At 34.0% G+C, this 23,450-nt stretch overlaps 1 protein-coding gene across 1 annotated transcript in view; it reads right to left on the bottom strand.

The window, feature by feature from the left end:
- Positions 1-23,450, bottom strand: part of LOC140048489 (run domain Beclin-1-interacting and cysteine-rich domain-containing protein-like) — a 106,892-nt gene that overhangs the window by 24,159 nt on the left and 59,283 nt on the right. The window contains exons 8-11 of the mRNA XM_072093220.1: positions 18,677-18,730; positions 13,150-13,260; positions 8,740-8,909; positions 4,086-4,166 (exon numbers count right to left, since the gene is read on the bottom strand). Of these exons, the coding sequence (XP_071949321.1) occupies positions 4,086-4,166; positions 8,740-8,909; positions 13,150-13,260; positions 18,677-18,730 (416 nt within the window). The remainder of the gene's footprint in view (positions 1-4,085; positions 4,167-8,739; positions 8,910-13,149; positions 13,261-18,676; positions 18,731-23,450) is intronic.

Here is a 23,450-nt window from a genome sequence, read left to right as displayed (position 1 = left end):
ATCGTATAATACATTCTACAGTTGTCCTACTGATGAGTAGGCATATTTTTTTTTCATTGGGGACTTCTCCTTGACGTTCGTAATGAAAGCAAAAAATGTTTCTTATCGCGTAGGACTATGTTTACCGGCGAAAAAGTAGATTACGATCATGCTGTTTGCTAGCACGCTATGAAGTGTCCTTTCCAGCCAACTACAGAGAATTGTCCTACTGATGAGTAGGCCTATAGTTTTATTTCATCGGGGACTTCCCCTTGACGTTCGTATTGAACGCAAAAACATTTTCTTATCGCGTATGTTTACTGGCGGAAAAAGTAGGCTACGATCGTTTCACTGTTTGCTAGCGCGCTATGAAGTTTCGTTTCCGGCCAATTAGAGTTGTCCTACTGATGAGTAGGCTTAGGCCTATTTTTTTTTCATTGGGGACTTCCTCCTGATGTTCTTAATGAACGCAAAAAATGTTTCTTATCGCGTATGTTTACCGGCGGAAAAAGTAGGCTATGATCGCTTTGCTGTTTGCTAGCGCGCTATAAGTGTTGTTTCCGGACAAACTAGAGGTGTCACTCAAGTCAAATATCATTTATTATCAATATGAATGTTACGTGTGAGAGTACCATTTCCGGCCATCTAGGGTGTCAATTACCAAAAATCGCTTCGCCACAGCCCAAACCATGGTGGGGCTGTGACTCATGTATTTAGTGTCGGAATTGCCCCTCTCCCACTCCCCGGAAGCGTGACGCTTGATGTGAATCCTGGGGAGAACACGTCATAGAAAAAAAAATGGTCTCAACTTGTTCAGACCATACATATTTATATTTATTGTAAAGTAAAGTTATTGACCTTTAACCTAATAAACATGAACTTGATATAGGCATTTGTATAAGCATATTTGAGCATGTATCGGAAATTATTTGTGGTAATTGGGCCAGTTCTGCGGTACATTTCATTTCGAAACTTGAGATCTAATAAGATTGAAACAGTAGCTTGGAAAACAGTAGTAGATTGGATATATAGTTTTTATATATTTTATAAATATTATATCTTTATAGTGTAAATAAACACATTTATCTATGTAAACAACTTCGGCCGATAGTAAAAGTAGAGTAGAAATTCATTGTACCATATTCATTTTCTTCCCATCCACTTTACTAACATTACATAGTCCAATTGATTCTTCCTCCACTTTTCTTGGAAATTTAATTGCTACACTTTCTACACAAACTGGAGCTCCAAAACAGGATTAAAACATCTTTAATTACATCAAAAGTTAAAGCCCCATTCCCTACGTTTTTTAGATCTAATTTAAGATCACAAACTATATTTAATGTAAAAATAATACTATATGGTCCTATTGCGATAACTTTTTTCGTCTTTAAACGGTTAAAAATGTGAAAAATAAATCGATTTTAATAATTATAGCGGCCCGCTATAAATCCCAAAATGCATTGCGCGCGGATTGATATTTTTGTTTTTCACTTGTAATTCGCCCACTTTTCGATCGATCGTGAAGCCAAAACAAATGGAAGACTCCTAACTTTTCAGCGAAAATACCGGGTTTTCCCCAATTTGTATCAACGGAGTCTGGCAAAAATAGAAAGACAATTAATGCAGCAACTATACAACGTCAGGCTAGGTATATAGCTAGCGTACGATGTTCGTACGTTACCGATGTTTACCAGCTAGGCCTACAAAACTAAGCCTAGCTAGGCTAGGCCTGAGACCGTCCACGAGAGGTCGATCGCCGCGAGCTACTTAGGTAGTGCATTGTTTCTCACTTTTTATCATAATTTACCATAAAACGTACATTTAAGACAAGGAATGACATGGTTTAATGTTTTTAAAGTGATATATATGTATTATTTTCCAAAAAACGTCCAAAATTGCAGGGAAGGGGTCTTTAAGGAGTGAGAGTGGTTGATTCTTCATCAACTTTTGTGCTTTTTTTTGCTTTGCTATAAATTCATCATGAATTGCAAATTCCTTTTTATTTCCTAATGCTTGTTTTTCATATATTAGAGGTTTCTCATACATTGAACTACTGCCGGCCATACATTATTATTACGTGGTCATAGATGACAATTTTAGTGTTTGGTTCCTTGGTTTTGGTTCTTGGATGTTTTGAGATATGAGAGGCAATCTTCCAATGCTAACATTGACTGCCATTTTGTAGTCATCTTCACTTTAAGGAGTGAGAAGTGACCAAGAGGTTTTTTATGTTTACAGCATTTTATGATTTCATCTCTTTTTAGATGCACACCAGTCTTGACTGTCAAGCTACTAAATGTTTTTAGTTTCATTTTCTTTTTAGGGAATCCAAACAGTGGCTGCTCACGGAAGTTCAACTGTATGTATGGTCTGAGCAATTTGAGACCATTTTAAAATGTCTATGACCAGCCGTTTTTTAGATACAGTGGGAGTCAATTGTCACTAGTAAAGAAAAATAGCATTTCTGGTTACATTTAGTCAAAATGGTATATTACAACGAATATAAATATATATATTTCGAGTATTTTGATACAAATATCTTGTCAATAGACAAAAGGGTTATGGAGACAACTGAATGCAAATCCTTGTAAGCTATTCTCTATGTCAAAGGTCAATAACTTTGCTTCCGGACATTTTTAAACAAAATAATGCATTACAATAAAATAAGGTCTGAGCAATTTGAGACCATTTTTGGTCGCGTGGATGCGACTCTATAGTTCACTATGTTGGTCGGTTGGTCTGTCTGTCTGTCTGTCTGTCTGTTTGTCGGTCCGGTATCACTATGCGTTTTATCGCTTTCTGACCTTATCTTGATATCAGTTTAATCTAGCTAAGTCAATTTTTCACAGAATATTCCTTATGGCCAGGAATCGATGTGGTTATGTTTTCACAGTGCGCAATAAAAATTACGCGGTCTACGCACGATTTAACGATTAATCACAATTAAATAAAATTTGGTACTATAAATTTCAGGGCATGAATCATCATATGGCAATACAATTACGTGCGTAGCGCATGTAACGCATACGTACGCGCGCTTAAAATTTTCAAAATTTATTTTCGATGAAATAAGAGTACGTTTCAGGCAATTTTAAGCGTTTACAAAATTGCCATGAGTGCGCCGGTTTTTGCGCGCGCACTGCGCGTTAAATGTTATTGCGCACTCTTTTTGCCCGATTTCTGTTTTCTTGACTTACTTTTCAACTCGAAATTACGTTATACGGCACGTCAAAAGTGACAGGCTACGCACGTGTAAATTAAAAAAATATAAATGTTTTTAAACATTTCAACATTTTTAAACATGTTCAGTAATTTCGGTCAGTATAGTTCACTATGTCGGTCGGTCGGTCTGTCTGTCTGTCGGTCTGTCTGTCTGTCGGTCCGGTATCACTATGCATTGTAGCATGCGACTTAATGGCTGTTGGCCTTGTTTTAAATGGTTCCAATCACAAAAGCCTAGAAGGTTTGAAACTAGACTTGCCCCAAGTCTGTATTCATTGTCTTTTTAGTTGCGTGGACGCGACTCTATAGTTCACTATGTCGGTCGGTCGGTCGGTCGGTCTGTCTGTCTGTTGGTCTGTCTGTCGGTCCGGTATCACTATGCATTGTAGCACGCGACTTAATGGCTGTTGGCCTTGTTAAGATACAATACGAGTCAAGGCCAAGGGTCAAAAGTACAGAAAAATAGCATTTCCGGTTGCCTTTAGTAAAAATGTTCTATTACAATTACGAATATAAATATATATATTCTGAGTATTTTGATACCAATACCTTGTCAATAGACCAAAGGGTTATGGAAATAAGGCCATTTGGACGCCATTTTGAACCGTTCATACATGAGGAACCTGACTACAGCCAAAGCCTGTTTAACATTTAATATTGTTATGCCTTTTAAATTATTTTATGGATCTTTTTAATGGTAATATAGTAAAAAGGATATATCACTTTAATACAAACATTTCATTGAATTTTCATGTTTCAGTTCCAAAACATTCCATACTTCTATTCCAGTATTCTTATATGGTACTGAGTATTTGATACAATTCACAATAGATTTAACAAAATAATAAAAATAGATGAAACAAACATTTCAAGAACCTTACACTTTTACTGCTTAAAGAAGACATGTTGACATTTTCTGTTTGATCAGGAGATATTGGCACAGACTTGGGAAGTGGAAGAAGCTGTGAAAAAAATATACACATAACAGTGATTAATCTTTATTTATATATTCTTTCCTTAGCATTATTTGTCCGTCAATTATCTAGGTACATCAATTTTTCAGAGTATATTCCTTATGGCCAGGAATCGATTTGATTATCTTTTCATGGTACGCAATCAAAAATTATGCGGTCACGTTTGTAATCATATCTTCATATTATAATTAAACCGAATTTGGTAATCATAAATTTCAGGTCATATTTTATCATATGGTAGCGCATATAACGCATGCGTACGTGTGCTTAAATTTGTCAACATTTTTTAAATTATATTTTCTATGAAATTAAAGTATGTTTCAGGCAATTTTAAGCGTTTAATGGTAATGTGCACTCTTTTTGCCTGATTTCTGTTTTACAACCTTTCTTTAACAATTTCATCATATTTTATTCACTTTTTCAAATTGAAACCATGTTATACGAGCACGTCAAACGTGATAGGCTATGCAGGTGTAAGTTAACAAAATGGTGAAAATATGCTAAATTTTTTAATTAATATAGATCGTCAGAATGGTGACCCTATTTTTCTTTTTTTTTGCTTAAGGCCCATTTACACTAGGACGATAACAGTCAACGATAAATAGATAAATATGCATTTTTCATACATAAAAATAAGGAAATCTAAAAAGTTTTCATCCTAGAACTATAGGATAACCATTTTATGCTGTCTTTGATGAAAATTACATTTCCACACGTCCAATCAAATGACGTTATGATCAGTAAGATCAATAATATCGTGGTAATACAATGATGTTATTGTTTTTATTGATCATGACGTCATTTGATCGGATTTAAAAAATATTATTTTTATCAATGACAGCATAAATGATTATCCTATAGTTCTAAAACAAAAACTTTTCCAATTTATTTTGCTTTATGTAAGAAAAATGTATGTTTATTTATTTATCGTCGATCATTATCTGCTATAGTATAAATGGACCTTTAAAGTGTATGTATCATATGTATGATTTATTATGAAATTAAAAGAAAAATTGCATATTAAATAAAACATTTTTAATTTCGACAATCAAACAAACTATGACATTTTCTTGGATCGAAAAAACAAACTTAACATTAACCTTCTTCTTTAAAATGTTCATATATTAAAGTTAAAAGTATATACTTTGACAGTGCATCATTTAAAACATTTTTTAAAGATATCATCGTAGTAAAAAATTATGATTCATTGCGGTGTGTAATAATCTATCTGCACCATCACTCTCCCTGATCGATTCCATTTTCAAACAATTCAAACTGAAAATAAATGCGACTAAAACAGAAACCATGACTACCAATCATAAATTCACATATGGAGAAGATGTTCATCCCAAGAGTGTTATATCCCTTGATGGAAAACCTATCAAAAACACCGACATTTTTGCGCTATCTTGGCTCTCAAATCGTCCATGACCAGAATACCACAGGAAACTGGGAATATTCTTCTCCAAATTCGTTTGATTTTCCTACTAGCTTATATTCGAAGTCGATTGACATTCAATTGTCAAAACTAGGTTTTAACGTCTGCACAATCAAATAAACTTGATTTTGACCTGGTGTACGTTTTTACGACAAATGATCCGTAATGGTTATCGGCGAAAAAACACTTTAGATGATGAATGTTATAAACTGTATTACACTAACATCGACATTCACAATATATTTAAGACATGTGATTTATCTACATTCATCAAAACCCAGAAATTATGCTGAACATCTGATTAGATCCGATAATGATCGGATGACGAAAAAGCTATTCTTCCAAGATGACAAATGCTCGAAACGTGGTAGAAATACGAACACATTATTCAAGTTCTCGATAATGTTGGAATGGTCAGACAAGCCTTCATTAACAACTCGAAGGCCCGCTTATTTTGAATCGGCATTTATTTATCATATGCCATCTAGAACACTCTGTCAGAGTTACAGATTAAATGTTTATATTATATTATATAAAGTGGTCTGCATAGTAAATACACAGAGGAATCTTTCTTCAACTTTCATTCAGGTGTGTATATGGCTCGGTTGTCTGTGATCTCGTCTATAGCATTCAAGGTACCGAGATCGAGTCTCACCTTGGCAAACGAAACAAAACAAAAATTTTTGCTATATCTGTATTGTTTGTTTAATTTTATTTCTTAGTGATGATTATGATTTATAATGAAATCTAAAGAAAAATTAATGTCTTTATTATTATGTAAGAAGGGTGGGTTTATGACATATATGAGGAGGGATCTTTGATCGGATTGTTTTATTCAAGTACCTAGGGTTACAGGTCTCAGGTTTTTAGTTATAAAATAATTAGTGTTCCATGACCTTCTCATCAAAATTAATGTCTCTCATTGTTGTGCTATGTCAACATAATGTCAATGACGGCGAAATGTCCCCAATAATGGGGATAGCTATGCAAACAAGTAACAAGTAAGTAGTATATGGCTCGATGTGCAGTGATACCGGCTATTGTATTTTGCGTTGCCAAGTTCCTATCTTTCATATATTATAAAAAAGATTCTGACAAAATCAATCAATCAATATATCTTTTAAAAATCATCTTTATTTAAATCAATGCATATAACCATGCACATACAACCAAGCAGTAACACTAAACCCATAGACTTCAATAGCATAATAGGATATAAGTATCAACTACAACTGCTTTCTAAGCTATAGCAGCTATAGCAGCTATAGCAGTAATACCAAACCCATAGACTTCAATAGCATAATAGCATATCAGTAGCAACCACAACTGCTTTCTAAGCTATAGCAGAAATAGCAGCTATAGTAGTAACACTAAACCCATAGACTTCAATAGCATAATAGCATATCAATAGCGAGCACAACTGCTTTCAATTGCATCAATCCAGTCCTCAGTAATGTTTAATAAAGCTGATGTGGTAGAGAAATTAGGTCGGAAACCTGAGATTGTTGTTCATAGATTAAAGGGTCAATAAATGGGTAAAGCTGATCAAAAACAGCAGTTCAAGAAGTTTAGATATAATGGGCAAAATTTAAATTGGTTGATAAATACATGATTCTTTATATTACCATTTAAACAAATTTAACATATCCTTGCATTTTTCCAATGATTAGGGAATTCTCCAGAAATTAAAGACATATTTATTATAAAAGTTATATTGGAGATGTGATAGCTAAATTTGGTCCTACATTTACAAAATAATTGTTCACTTCATTATCAATAGTTTTGGGATATGATTGAAGACCATTTTTAGTATTAAGTGCAGGTATTTGATTGCTTTTACTTTTAGATGGGACAATATACCTAATGTCTTAGTTTTTAATTGATTTGAGAAATACTCTGTCTTACACTTTTTAATATTTTTATTTACTTTGTTTCTTAGTTTTTTAAGAGGGCCAGTCACTAAATACCAAACATTAGGTAGCAAGGGTCAAAATTTCGAATTTGCTCATATTTTGCCTTGACCTTGATGTAAGTAAACCTGATGTGTAGTTTGTTTGGTAAAATATTGCTTAGTTTTCGAGAAAATCAAAAAGTAACGATTTTACGATTTAACAGCCTCTGGAAGCCAAACGTAACCACCTAGCGTTTTAATATTTTACAGTTACGTTAACTAGCACCTGGACAATAATTTAGTAAAGTTTCAAAAAATTTGATAAAATCCTAAAATTTGTACTAATTAATTACTAATTAGCATATAATATGGCACTAACGAAAACCTTATTACGACATCTTCAGATAAAGGTAAAAATTCTGGTAAAGTTACAAAATGATATGCTTTTGAGATAAGCTGTGCACAAAAGTCGTGGAAAGAAAGAAGAATAAAGAAGATGGAAGATGAAAAAAAAAGGGGGGGTAATACCTTGAGGATAACCAATTATTGTCTGATTACAAACAACATGGAGATTTCATGTTCTTTTAAATCGGTTGTTGGTGGAGCTTGTGGATTCGATGGGAAAGAGCGCAAGCAGAGCACTAAAGTTTACCTTTACAAGCATGCCAGAAGGAAATTTCGTAACATGCATATTTCTATTTGTCCTAATGGAACATTTTGCAGTAAATGTCATTCATATAATGAATCTATATATAAATTTACGTAAGGGCATATTTCTTAATTTTTGTAAATGTATGTTAAAATCCACTCAGGGTCTCTACATAAAATGCAGCTTTCTGTGCTAAAAGTTTACTATGCTTAGAAGAAAAAACAAATAGAAATAACAAGTCCTAGTGAAAGTGAAAAATCAAACTTGGCCAAATCGCATAAAGTAAATGACAAATGCTGCCTGACTAAGAAGTTTTCCCCAAGACCTTTTAGGGCCTGTTTCTGCTGCTACTATATATAATACGGTATTTTCTAAATATCTAATATCTAAATATATTTTTGGCAGCAGAAATGGTGCTTGCAAAAATACCAAATTTGTGGATAAAATACGGTAATTATAAATTTATACCGTAATTGTGTACCCTTTTCTGCTGCCAATACAAAATACTGTATATTTTGATTTTCAGAAAAGCGGACCCTTATATGTATATATTTTGAAAACAAGAAAAACAAGTTATAATTACAGCTTGTGGTGCATCATTTTCTGTAACCATCCATTGAAGGTCTGAAGCCGCTGGAAGATGCTTCTCAGAAAACTTCTTAAGCAATGAGAGGGCAACAGATTCTGCTGTAACAGATGGGAGAATTGGCAAGACGTATGTAGCAGCCACAACACCTCTACGTACATCAGCATCTGCACATAAAAACACATTAACACCGTAATTCTAGGCTTTGTATTTGTGGTTCAGTATAATCAGTAATAATGTAACCTTATAAGTTAATGTCACTCTACTATAGAGGGCGTTCAGGGAGAGACCTCGTGGGTTGAGGAGGAGAGACTTGTGTTGTGAAATCAGGTTGTGTTGGAAAACCCAATAAAGTGTTGTATTTTTTAGCTATTGAATGTCAAGTCTCTCGCCCATATTCTTAAACCAGACTTTAGTCGCAGTTCGAACTGAGACGTTCAAAAAGTGCCAATTTAAGCTATTCAAGTTCGATTTAATGAAGTCAGGCTTTTAGTCGAGTTTCACACGTCTGTGTAAATAAGGCTAATTGTCCAATGATAAAATTTTGTGTATTAATATCACTTTCCATTTTGTTACTACAAAACTTTTTACGCATCAGGACTATACATGAAATATAATTTTAATTGTTCATTATTAGAACAAGATCAGTATTAATTTAACAATGAAGTACTTTTGATTAACAACAACCAAAAACTACAAAATGTTTGTAGGAACCATGGTGGTATGGTAACTTTCATATTTTCTAGGCCTCCAACAAAGTATAATAGCGACAAAGTATGATAGCGACAAACCATGCACTTCATAGCGTGAACAGAAAGCGCTAGGCCCTCTAAACAACCCATCGCATGCGTAATTTCCGCATCTCCCGTTGTTGCTCTGACGTGATGTAGTTGGACTTGCCGCGAAGAAAATAATGTAATTTATATACGGTTGTAAATAAACATGCTTTTCATTATTATAACAGTAACACACTACCAATCATATCGCGCCCAGGGCAGGGTTTCAAAATTAGTTTAAAACCTTCTCAGTACAATTCCAATTATTTTGATACCTCATAACCCCTGGACCTACTGTATACTCACCAACCTCCACTAAGCTATGAAATCCAAATGGAATTGCAAGCCTACCTACTCTAAATGGGCATGTTTTTTTAATTGATCTCTTAAAATGCCGACCTCTGTTCAAATCTGTTTCCCATTCTCACAGATTTCCTCATCTTATCGTTTCAAATATATATATGGACTGACAAATCTTATAAGAAACGTCCAAAAGAAAACAAGTTAACAAAATTTATGGGAAGAAGATTTGAGCTTTCACAACCACTAATTAAAAAAGAAACTGAAAAAAAAAATGTAAAGAATGTTCATTGTTAAACGTGAAAAGCCAACAACTTTGAGAAGAAATTGTAGCGATGCGAAAATCGGGAGAGGAAATGGGGAAAAAAATTGGATGTTAAATCTGAAAATGAAAATCTTGCTTCAAAATTAAAGAAAGCTAACATAAAATGGTTCAACTTTGCACTGAAACGAAAGGAAAAGCAAATAAAGCTTAAATAGAAGAAAGAATGAAAAAAAGAAATCAAATTTTTTTACACAAATGCAGATGTGAATGATGTACACAGCGAACTGAGACGTTAAACGGCAAAACAGAACCTCCCAAAGGTTTTATAGAACACAAAATAACAGATCATCCAACCAAGTCAAGCAAGTAGCAGAACAGCTCTTGATAGTAAAAAAAGCAGTTGGAAAATGATGCGAAAGATCAAAGTTCTCTTGGTGAACGTATACAAAAAAAAGATGATGGAAAAATGTTCAATCCAAAAATCAGAGAAGTGGTTTACTTCTGTTTTTAACATGAAGTGACGGCAGCTAATATTGCTCCGGTTATCCGTCACATTGTAAACATGACTGGTTGTAAGGTTGAAGAACTTCCGAATAAAAGCAGCTGTCTGAGATTGTTGCGTGAAATGCAGGAACTTTCACGATTACATGTGAAGAGTGTTTTAAGTTCAAAGGAAAAAACCACACTATACTATGATGGTACATTTAAAAAAAAAACATTTTGCTGACGCACAAATTAGTGATGCCGACCAAATATATACACTAGGCATTGGAGAAATGGCGTCTGGAACAGCAGATGCATATGTTAAAGTGGTAAATCACTTAATTGAGCCACTCGATGAAGGAAAAAACAGTGTAATAAACAACGTAGCTAACACTATGACAGATAGATGTGTAGCAAACAAAGTTGTCAATGCTCAACTTAGACAAGCAAAGGAAAACAAGGAACTGAACGAATTCCATTGAGCAATGCACCCACTCGATTCTTTTGCTAAATCTATACGGAAGACTTAACACCGCCATAAAATGTTTAGTTGCCTTAAAAACTTAACATCCGAAAACAATTTCTATCACAGAAAGCAGACCCAACTCTCTTCTGCTTTTCATCTGCAGGGAAGAAGTTCAACAACAATCAACTTATAAACACTAATAAACTTAAGTAATGTATCAACCAATCAATCTAATCAAATACATAAAATTATTACGTCACATCACATCACATTCTGATTGGAAAAAAAATCCAACACCTATGGAACAATCACGATAAGTGGTGGGATGGCAATATTGTAGATATGGTAGAGGATGAATTTAAAGTAGACTATGTGATAGAAGATGGTACATCTTTCTTAGAATTAGAGGAAATAGTTGCTGATTTAAAAAATGGTGATATGATTATTGTTTGATTGTCTGTGTTGTAAAGTAAATGCACACACAAAGAAACGAAGAAGTGTTGCAAAAAAATTGAAATGTCTGTGACAGACTTAAAAAAAAATGATGCCATGGCATCATTTTTTTCATCAACAGATGTTTAGATTTGTCCATGGTGTAAAGTAAATATACACACAAAGAAACAAAGTGTGAAAAATTTAAATATCTGTGACAGACTTTAATGGTTAGATCTGTGGAAGGTGAAGGGCAATTGTCAGTTTTGTTAAAGGATTTTGATTAAAGGAACATTGCGTATTGAGCTTACTGTGGCGAATTTTGACACCCCTAGATGGCTGGAAATGGTACTCTCGCACGTAAAAATCATGATAAATGGCACCTCTAGTTGGCCGGAAATGACACGTCTCTAATATTAGCGAGCTTAGCCATTGGCAAAACGGTAAACACATTTGCGTTCAATGCTAACGTCAAGGGGTTCTCCCGAACCATAAAGATTTCCCCTGGCTAGGGCCTGAACAACATCGCTATGAGTGTAATTTGGGATGGACCTGTTTATATTGTTCTTTCTAATATTCTAATGTGTATTGTAAAAGTTCCCACTGAGTTCACAGTTTTTCAGTCAAGTTACACACTCCTTTGCAAACTACAGAAAAACAGCGTTGGAGAACCATTTTGGTAGGTTGTTAAATCCACGTCCTAAAAGGGATTCCCCTCTTATATATTAACAACGAACTATGCGTCAAATACGTCGATTCCCAATTGAAACAATTTTCGCGAATCATTTTTTTTTCTCAACCCATAGGTTGCGGAACGGCGGTGTAAAGTAAATGCACACATGAAGAAAACAAAGTGGTAATGAAAAAAATTGAAATATCTGTAACAGACTTTAAAAAGAATTTAAAAATTGAAAACATACCATGCGTGCACATGTTTTCTGATGTTTTTTTGTGTCCGTCGTTTAGTTTTATTGGTTTTTATTTACGATGCATAAAATAATAATTGACACAGTCTTTCTCAATCAAGCAAAATGTCCCGAATTATCCTTGCTTCGCTGCGTAAGCAGGCGTTATATAGTGGACTCTTTCACACAGATCAGGCTTACAATCGTGACGGTAATTATTATATTGTATTAGTTCTTCGGTTTAAGAATTAAAATGAAAAAAAGTTTTAGCTCGTACTACGACTAAAGTTCGGTTTAAGAATATGGGCGTCTGTATTTTTTATAACTGCCACTATCTGATCAATGGTTACAATAACTCAAAACCAATCAAAGAGAACTCACTCGGTAAATGGTAAACTCTACAGTAATAGTTTAAAAAACTGTAAATCCCATTTAATGTTTATTATGAACAATATACAATTTTGAGTTTCTCAAGACAATTTTCACTTGGGCCATACAAACAAAGAACTGGGAAAATGTACACAAACAATATTATTATACAATAAAAATAGATCAAAAAATATACTGTGAAACCTCAAGTCATCTTTCGAAAAGAAGCCCATCTCGGATAAAAGCAAATTTAATGTGACCAGTGGCAGATCCAGATTTGTATATAACTGTAATTTCCAAATCATAAGTTCCCATCATTTGCACCTGCAAACACTCCTTTACATAGACCTAATCGGACTGCTTGACACTAAATAGAGAAAAAAATCACACAGACTACAACTTCCTTGTTACCTGAATACAGTGATGCCATTGAGCCTGATAGTCCACTTGTTGTCATAGATTCTAAATTGCTACTTTTCTCAGTCAGTTCTTCTGATGAGGCACTGCTACTATCAAAATGTTCTATAAAGTAAAAGAAGACATAACTTGTTTCATCAAAGATTGTATATCCGTAAATAGATCAGACCATTTAGTTCAGTACGTAATGTTGCAGTTCATGAAAATTTTATAATACATTTTTTTATGCACCAGGGGGGGGGGGCGGGTGTCAGCCTCCATTTAATACTGCAAAGCAAGTATTGCCAGAAAATTGTTTTTTGATGTAAAAACATCATTTTTCATTCTATCATCATCATATCATTTTATGATTAATTTATGTTCAATCTGTTTAATGACATATTTGTCATTTCTTCTGAAGAAGCTGTCCGAGCAGGACAGCGAAACTGTCAAGTTTCCACCAAAACGATTTAATATTATGAATTTGCTCTAAACAATAGAAATGAAGTCACAGAAATCATTCTGAAGATATAAAAATTGTTAGGCAAACTATTTCTACTTGCTGTAATGGTACATTTTCAAACTAGAAAATCCATTATCCCATAAAACAGGAACATTTGTATTTATCCAATGATAATTAGTAATTATAATCACTGTCAGATGAATCAAACAATTCTTCATAAAGATGGTAACGGCATATTGTGGTATATCTCCCCTGTCTCACAGTACATATCTTCATTTGCTTTACGATTTAAGGTTGTCTTTCTTGTACAGCAAGCATTAACTGGATAATATTGATGGTTTCATAATAATTTTAACAGTATATGCCTAATTGAATGATTAAATGGTGATTACAAAATTTTGATTGACATCTCCGGGACCTGTATATAAAATATTCACACGGTAAAATAATCTAGCTCCTATCACGTAAAATCTATATAAACGACGAAAATGTGATCGCACCCCATACATCATGCCGCAAGCCAATGGGTACGAGTAAGACAACAAATTATATTTTATTTATTTTAACATTATTTTACGAGGATGGCCCGTTCAGCCGAAACTGATCATTATAGACCCTTCCAAAAATTCAATTTGACAAGACATTCACATACAACAACAATAATAATGGGTACGAGTACACCAAATTATGGGTACAAGTGAGACATATAATTAGGTACCAGTTAGTGTTAGCACAAGTTGGTTGGGGTTCGAGTTAGCTAAACTGACTTGGGGATGAACGAGTTGGGGATGAACGAGTTGGGGATGAACGAGTTGGGGATGAACGAGTTGGGGATGAACGAGTTGGGGATGAACGAGTTGGGGATGAACGACTTGGGGATGAACGAGTTGGGGATGAACGACTTGGGGATGAAGGGTTTTGAAACAGCTAGCTTCATGATGATTGGTTTGGTTTCACCATGATTGGTCTAGCGATAAACAATTTGACTTCACGTGAAGGGTTTGATTTCGCGATGAACGTTTTGTGTTCATGATGAATGATTTTGCGATGAATCGTTTGACTTGACGACCACAGATTTGACTTCGTGATGAATGAATGCATTGAAGGTTGATGATAAATGCATTGTTGTTGAATGGTATGAATTGAGGACTTTTGGAGGAAGTTTTTTTTTTTCAGAGCAACCTAGGCCAGTAATTTTGTTCATATATCAATTTATAAGTCCAATTTCCGGGACTTAGAAGCTTTATTTTTCAAAATTTTCTTACAGATCGGCCCGCATTTTTTCGCACCCACAGACAGCAACTAGCCTATGCCTCTGGCACTATATAACGTAATATTGAGAGATTTATGGGGTCTATATTTTTTAGATTTCTTGAAAACTGAGTTTTCATATGCCTATACACACAAGAAAATACTCATGGTAATAAGTTTTTTAAACCCTACATGATGATGTGTGCATTATTATGAACCTTTTTTTAAAATTTCAAATCAGGACGACCCTATTGGAAATAAGCTTTTTCAGCTAGCTTTATGGGTTATCTTAGTATGTATAAAAAATAGGAAGAAACAAACATTATAGCAACGAAACGAACGCATTCATCCATGTCTCAAGGCGCTACCGATGAATTTATTTGGTCAAATAAAATCAGAAATTCGTTTCTGTACACTATAACATTTATTAAAAATAAATAAAACTGAATGCCAACTACCTTTTGTCAGTGATGGTAATCGTATGTTAAAATAGAGTAAACTCATTATAGAATAGGAATGTGGAAAGAGAAAATAAAACAGAAGTTTTAACTTGATATTACCGTGTATTTTATGTCTAAAGAAATCTGGTGAAATAGAAAATATACAACATTTTTTATTTAATTGCTAAGCTCTTAATGCTATATAATATAAGAGAGATTGAATTAGTAAAGCTAAATAATGACCTTGAAATTTTGGATGAGTCTGCAACAAAGGGAAATAATTAAAATTAATGTGCAAAAAAAATGTTATCGTATGCTATTTGTTATGTTATCGTTACCGATTTTGACATACAAAACATGATAAAAACATAATGTCAAAAGAAAGACTAATCGCGCGATTGGTGTATTTTATGTGACTGACTAAGGTAACAAAAAAGCATCGGTAGCGCCTCATAGTTGACCGTTGAATACAATACGCAAGAGACACGGATGAATGCATTCTTTTCGTTGCTAATGTTTATCAAACGCATTCGGTTCTAGAATAAGACGGCGAGAAATTCAACTTTAAACTTCAATTTTTATCAGTTTCTGAAAGAATTAAGCTTTGAAATTTGCAATATACCCTTAATAATCAATTCCAAACAGGTGGCTGCTCTCTGGTGGTAAGATTTATTGCTCTAGTAGGTATCTGGTGGTATCTGGTGGTATCTTGTGGTGTTTAGTAGGACCGCCGGGCTGTTGTTGTTGTTATGCACTATTTTTCATTGATCCATGGGTATCATTTTTTCAAATCCATCTTTACAGTCAGTTCTTCTTCATACTTATAGATAATATAAATAACACAAACCTGCATTTTTCTGAACAAAGTAACCATACCCAGAGTTTTTCGGAACTAGAGATAGATACCATGTGTTGCGTCTAGCCAGATGAAAGGGGCTACCTGTACATTTATAGATGTTGTGCCGGTGCACAATAATTAAAAGATGAAGGTGTTAGCAAAATGACCAGGTACAATTACTTTGGCTACATGCAGTGTTTGTTGAAGGCATGGTGAAAGGATTTCAATCTACTGGTACATGTCTGTTTTGATGTTGCACATACTTTTGTGTTATGTTTCTGTGCTTGGAGAATGACTGTAGTTGATGGGTCATTGGTCATGTATGTGGCATCGGTGTTGCATCTATCTGTCTGACGGCTTAGTTTTATCAACTATGAACTTGTCTTGATGAAAAACATAAATAATAAAACTCGTCCTAAATATTAAAAACCTAACCCTCTAAATAATCTCTCTCAAACTAAAAAAAATATTTTAAAAAAATTGTCAAGTAGGAATACAAGCCTACTGAGTCATCCAGCTCGTCGATCCAATTGGGTGTTACTTTGTATATGAATGAATAAAACATACATTATACGTAAGCATTCAGAATCCTGGATATTACTTTTAACGGGTCTTGTGTGTCATATTTATTATGTACAAACACAATCTGTTAAAAGTCATAAATACCTACGTAAAGAATGCGAATGTACGCTGCAAAAAACAATTTATGTCCTTGGTTAAAGTACCCTTTTTTTCTGGATCTTTCTTTTAGAAAATGTTTGGATCCGCTCCAGCTTGCCATAATGATGTCGCATTTAATCCAGTTATTATTGCTGACCTGTGTCAATTGGCTGTCGTAGAGCCTGTCAGATGTGTGTTGCTCTGCAAATGCATGTTAACACATTACAAGTCATGCAGAGAATATATTCAATAAATACTATGTGTACAACAAGCGAGGTGCAGTAGAGAACTTTTTGATTCATCTGATTCATTACAGTGATTATGATTAATATCAATCATTGGATAAACACAAAATGCAACCGTTTTTTAATTAATATAGTAAAAAAATAGCAATAAAAAATGGCAATAATGTTTTTTTGACAACCTATTAAACAAATATTTTATTACAGCTAATACAAACCTTAGTATTTGGAACATTTTGATACAAAAATCAAATAGAACATACATTTTTAGTGTCACACATTATTATGTGTTGATATATTGAAAATTAGGTGAAAAATATTGTATTTCAAAAGTTAATTATTTAAATAAAATTAATGGTATAATTTTCTTTTTAATTTGTTGTATGATTGATTAATTTACTGCAGCTGTTTTTTGACATAAATTAATATAGTAAATGGATCTTGGTAGAAAAAAAATCTACATCTACCCCCTCTATGGCGAGTAAGTAACTAGCTTTTTCGAATGTTATAACACTTGACCTATTTAATTTTTCAAAATATTTTGGTATGCATCGATGACCCTCGACCTAATCTACCATTTGCCACCCTACTTTCACAAACTATTTTGCATCTACGCCCTGTACGACGAAAAGTAACTTGCTTTTACGAACCTTATAACACTTGACCTACTCAATATTTTGGTATGGATCAATGACCCTTAACCTAATTTATCTTATTTCCGCGAACTTTTTTGCATATACGCCCTCTACGGCGAATAAGTAACTAGCTTTTACGAACCTTATAACACTTGACCTACTTAATATTTTCAAAATATTTTGATATGGATCGATCACCCTTGACCTACTCTACCATTTGCCACCCTATTTTCGTTTTTGCATCTACGCCGTCTACGGCGAATAAGTAACTAGCTTTACGAACGTTATAACACTTGACTTACTTATATTTTTCAAAAACAAACAAATTAAAAATTAATTTTAAAAATTGCGGAACTAGGGCAGCTAATGGTAGAGTAGGTCAAAGGTCATCGATCCATACCAAAATATTTACAATTATTTGACCAGAAGAAGTAGAGGTCAAGGCTAAAATGTTGATGCAATAACAACTCAAATATTAGGTATTAAAATCTGTTTTTTTATATATTTGTGACTGTCCCTTTCATTTAATTTGAATAAGGAACTAGGAACTAGTAACCAACTTTACAGACATTATTGGACTATTGTGTATAACATTTTAATTCATTCACTCATTCCTTCATTATTTAATTCCAATCTTCACATATGGAAAAGTGAACATTTGAAAATAACTAAAATTCAACTTTTTGAAATAAGCGGCAGACAAAATCTGTGCAGAAAGAAACAAATATGATGATTAAATAAAGAGTTTGTGTAACAATAATGAAAAGAGTAACAAAATATATTGAAATTTGGGAGAAAATCGATAAAGGATATCAGAGATACGCAATGAATATTAATTAAGTCAATTTTATTACAGATAGGAATGGTTAATTCTGTGTACCCCATAAATTGCATGTGTAATTTTTAAATTCACACTGTGCATCTAAGCTATTGGTATTGGATGAAAATGTCCAAAATCATTACAAGGTCCAATAAGCTGGCAGGAGTGGGCTAATCAAACACAAAAGTCATACCTAAATCAGAGCTTTCTACTGGCGAATTTTCTCCACTGCTCGAGGTTGTAGTAGCTGAAATAAAAATTATCATTTGGTAAAAAAAAAACACTACAAACATATGTATTCTGAAAGGGGTTAAATGTACTACAGTACTATAACAAACTACAAAATAAAATTTTCAGCACTAAAATTAGCACCCTGGGAATTACTTCCGAAAGAGAAACTTGTCACAAAATGAGACCAATTGTTTAAGTCAAATTTAAACAAACTTAATTTGTGTTTTGTATGTAACATTAGGGTTGAGGGATGGGGAAGAGGATTTTTAAATATATTCTTTATCCATTTAGTAATGAAATATTAATTGTTTTCATGTTTTACAAATAATATACCACTAAACACAGTAAAACATTGCGATGTAATACTTTGTTGAAACTATCACCGTCCTAGTCGATTGAAATAGTACAGTACATGTAACGATACATCACTACGACGTGTATATGTTTATATTTATGTAAAACAATTTGTGAAAACCAGCTCTATTCGGGGCAAATCATAAATTCAATTTAATCGTCAATAAATATTAAATTATCTAACTCAACTTAATTAGTAGGCCTAATGGTTTTCAATTGTTTCTTAGAGCCAATTCATACTTAAGTTGGTTCCTACCCTACCCACCAAAGTTGTTCTGCGTTTAGGGCATGTGATGCACCGTAGGTCTATCCTCTACTGGCTTTACAACGCTACTCATGCCAGTGAGGAAAGGGTGATGATGTGGGTGGTTTAACTGCAATAATAAAGATTTGTACATAATATATACGGCGACTGAAAACGCTAGCTCATTATCCGTTTAAAAAAAATCTATATTCAACCTCTGCAGCACAGATTGAAAAAAAAATGGATCGAATTTCTGTTATGAGTATACAGTACCGTACTTGTCTTTACGACGCCTGAGGGAATAGACACTTGTGGAACAGAGATTGGAATATTCCATTCATCGCAAATCAATACATTTGTATAAACGTATAATAAATCTATCAAAATAGTATTTTTTAAAGAAAATCGGCCTGTCTTCAACATTATGATGCTGTACTCGAGCTGTTCAACCGGTTTTCAGCCATTAAAAACAATTATCGTAGGAGGAGATAGGAAAATGCGAAGCATCCTCGTATTATCGTCTGCGGGTATTTTTCAAGACGGACATCCATTAGACAGTGTATACCACGATCGAAAAACACCCCTATTTGGGGCAAATCGTTGAACCTAAATTCGTTTTAATCGTCAATAACCTCAGGCTACAAAAAATTCGAGGCAAAATGTTCACCAAATTTGCAGGTTATTTCAGCGATAATCCAATTATACTCGGCCTTCGAGGATAATAAATCTCCGATAGAGGCAATGTGTCAAATTTTGACAAACGTTCGCTGCCTAGGCCCGTCATTTCACCTACGAAGCTCTTCCATACACGCTTCGAGAGCGATCGTCAGCTGGTGCTGTCCTTGTTGGTGGTGTAAACCGCTTAGGAATACACCCCGCTTAGTAGGCCTAGCTGGTCGGTGGTGTTTCCGTCGTGTAACATTGGGCTCAAATTCTTCGTCAATGAGTAAAATAATGGTCGTCAGGAGAAGGCATATTTCGGTAGGATTATCAGCGTTAAGAGGCATAAGGTTTGTCGCAAGGATAAGCAGTGTAAAAGGTAGCAAGTAATTGTTATTGTAAAGAAAAATCGCGAGTAAAAAATATACAACACGAAACTAGCGTGCAAAAATGGGGTCGTAGGTTGTAAAGACAACTGACCTTAAAACGTAATTTCCGGTTTGTGATTCGTCGATTAAGCATTTAAGCGGTTAACTATTTCAAGTACGAACAACGCTCAATTTATAACCCGAGGCATGGGTGAAATTAAGCGCTTATTTTAACCACCGTACGAACACGACCCAATTGTTTAAGTCAAATTTAAACAAACTTAATTTGTGTTTTGTATGTAACATTATGGTTGGGGGATGGGGAAGAGGATGGGTGCAAAGAGGAACAATTTTTAAATATATTCTTTATCCATTTAGTAACGAAATATTAATTGTTTTCATGTTTTACAAATAATATACCACTAAACACAGTAAAACATTGCGATGTAATTGAAACTATCACCGTCCTAGTCGATTGAAATAGTACAGTAGGCCTACATGTAACGATACACTACTACGTATATATGTTTATATAATGTTAAACAATTTGTGAAAACCATCTCTCTATTCGGGGCAAATCATAAATTCGATTAAATCGTTAATATATATTAAATTATCTAACTCAACTTAATTAGTAGGCCTAATGGTTTTCAATTGTTTCTAGAGCCAATTCATACTTAAGTAGGTTCCTACCCTACCCACCCGAAGTTGTTGTTGATCCTTCGTACCACCGTAGGCCTATCCTCTACTATGATGCTGTACTCGAGCTGTTCAACCGGTTTTCAGCCATTAAAAACAATTATCGTAGGAGGAGATAGGAAAATGCGAAGCATCCTCGTATTATTGTCTGTGGGTAGTTTTCAAGACGGACATCCATTAGACAGTGTATACCACATCGAAAAACACCCCTATTTGGGGCAAATCGTTGAACCTAAATTTGTTTTAATTGTCAATAACTAATTATCGAACTCAATTTAATTAGTAAACAGGGTTACATCAGGTGGTTAAAATCAGTACCGAAAGTACGAACCAACTTTATATACCATCGAGTAAACATTCTAGAAATAACGCGCGATTTACCGAATTTTGCCCTTACGTAAATTTATATATAGATACTGTAATATGCTGTATGATACAAAATAGGTACAATTCAGCACTGTAAACATATTTAATTCATGTCATAGGATGGCATAATAATTGTTGACGTTCATATATTTTAAGATGTGCCTGTTGCATTTCCGCGGATAACCCGAACTCGTCAAAGTGACGAATTCAAATCTAGTTGGTTATCCGCACTTATCCGATTTTATGAAATGTTATGGTAATTGATCATAAATTCTGGAAAAAAAATTCATTTTTCATAATATAATATAGAGCAAATTTTGACATTATAAAAATAGGATGCTATGAAATAAATAAAAATTAAATAAAATGCGCAAAATTAATTTCAACTTCCTACGCGATTCATGACATTTGCGCATTTCAAAAATACCTGTGCCAACAATTTTACGCATATAGTGCGCACGGAGTAAAAAAATCATGTTTTTTTCTCTTGAATTATGATTTTCCAGCCTTTCCTAGTCATTTTAAAAAAGATTGACATCATTTCAAATTAAAAAAGAAAGATCTCTCAGATGTGGTGACGTCATCATGGCCGCCTTATAGGATTTTTGTATCTTTTGTCACAGCTCATCACATCTCACTAACCCATACTCCGTTTCCCTCCAGATTTTAATATTGTCTAGGTCAATCAAATATCTTTTGCAAATACTTTAATTTTAATGACATCATGTCAAAAAATTTGAATAACCTGGATCACTTATTTTTATCTTTACAGTAAATTTCAATATGTTATAGCTCGTCAGAATGAAAACTGACCCTCGTGGTTAAAATGTATTATCGAAGCGATGTCGATTCATGTAACAATTTTTCGGATCGGATGTTGTGACGTCATCATATGGCCAATTGAACTAAAAAGGTCCAATGTTAATCTTTTGCGTCATAGTACATCACATTTAAAAGAGAGTGCATCTATATGCTACATATTCAAATCTTTTTAACATGCTAAAATGTTGTTGCTCAGACAATTTTCTTTCGAAATTGCTATCTTTGTGTTTAAAATTGATGACGTCATCATGCTAAAAAAAATACTAAAGAGAATATCTGATTGCATCTGGGAAGAAGAGACACTACCAACAGATTGGCAAACGATGTTAATTACACTCATACACAAGAAAGGAGACAAGCTAGACCCATCAAATTATAGAGCAATTTCCTTACTTTCAAAACCCAGTAAAGTATTCTGTAGAATAATTATAAATAGGATAAAAGAAAAAGTTGAAGCAACGGTAGAAGAAAGCCAATTTGGATTTAGAGAAGGAAGAGGAACAATGGATGCCAATTTTCGTAATATGACAGATAATGGAAGGGCAAAGAACACCAGGTACCTGTACATTTGATACAATATGGAGATAAGTCCTTTGGAAAATGCTCAGCACCATCAGTATCAATCCAAAGATCATCAACCTCGTCAGAAATCTTTATGGTGACACCAAGTGTGCAGTGGTGAGATAGATGGTGAGATTACCAACTGGTTTGATGTGCTAGTGGGAGTTCGTCAAGGATGTCTCCTATCACCAACACTTTTTAACATTTTTCTGGAATTTGTTATGAAAGATCTAAATAGTATTCAACGTTCATTTGATCTGAACAGCAACATCTCACTAGATGTAAGATATGCAGCACCACCCTAATTTCATGCATCTTTGCGAAATTACAACTGTCGACCGAAGAGCTTGAGATAGCGTGTAGCAAGTGGGGTATGAAGATCAATGTAGACAAATGCAAAGTTATGACTTCACAAGATTCTAACATCACATAGACAGCAAGTGTTCGTTTTCTTGTCTGTCGTCGAATCTCCCTAGCAGCAAGTGCATTTGGAAGACTAACAGTCCCGATATGGAGCAAAAGAAATATTGAAAAAAATTAAAAATTAGATTATACATGCATTAAACATCTCCATTGCGACATATGCATCATAAACATGGACTCTAAAAACCGATGACAACAGAAAGCTAAATACATTTGAAATAAGATGCTTAAGAGCAATA

This window comes from Antedon mediterranea, chromosome 5 (genome assembly GCF_964355755.1).
Source record: "Antedon mediterranea chromosome 5, ecAntMedi1.1, whole genome shotgun sequence".
NCBI classification, from domain to species: Eukaryota; Metazoa; Echinodermata; class Crinoidea; order Comatulida; family Antedonidae; genus Antedon; species Antedon mediterranea.
This window is presented reverse-complemented; position numbering and strand designations above follow the sequence as displayed.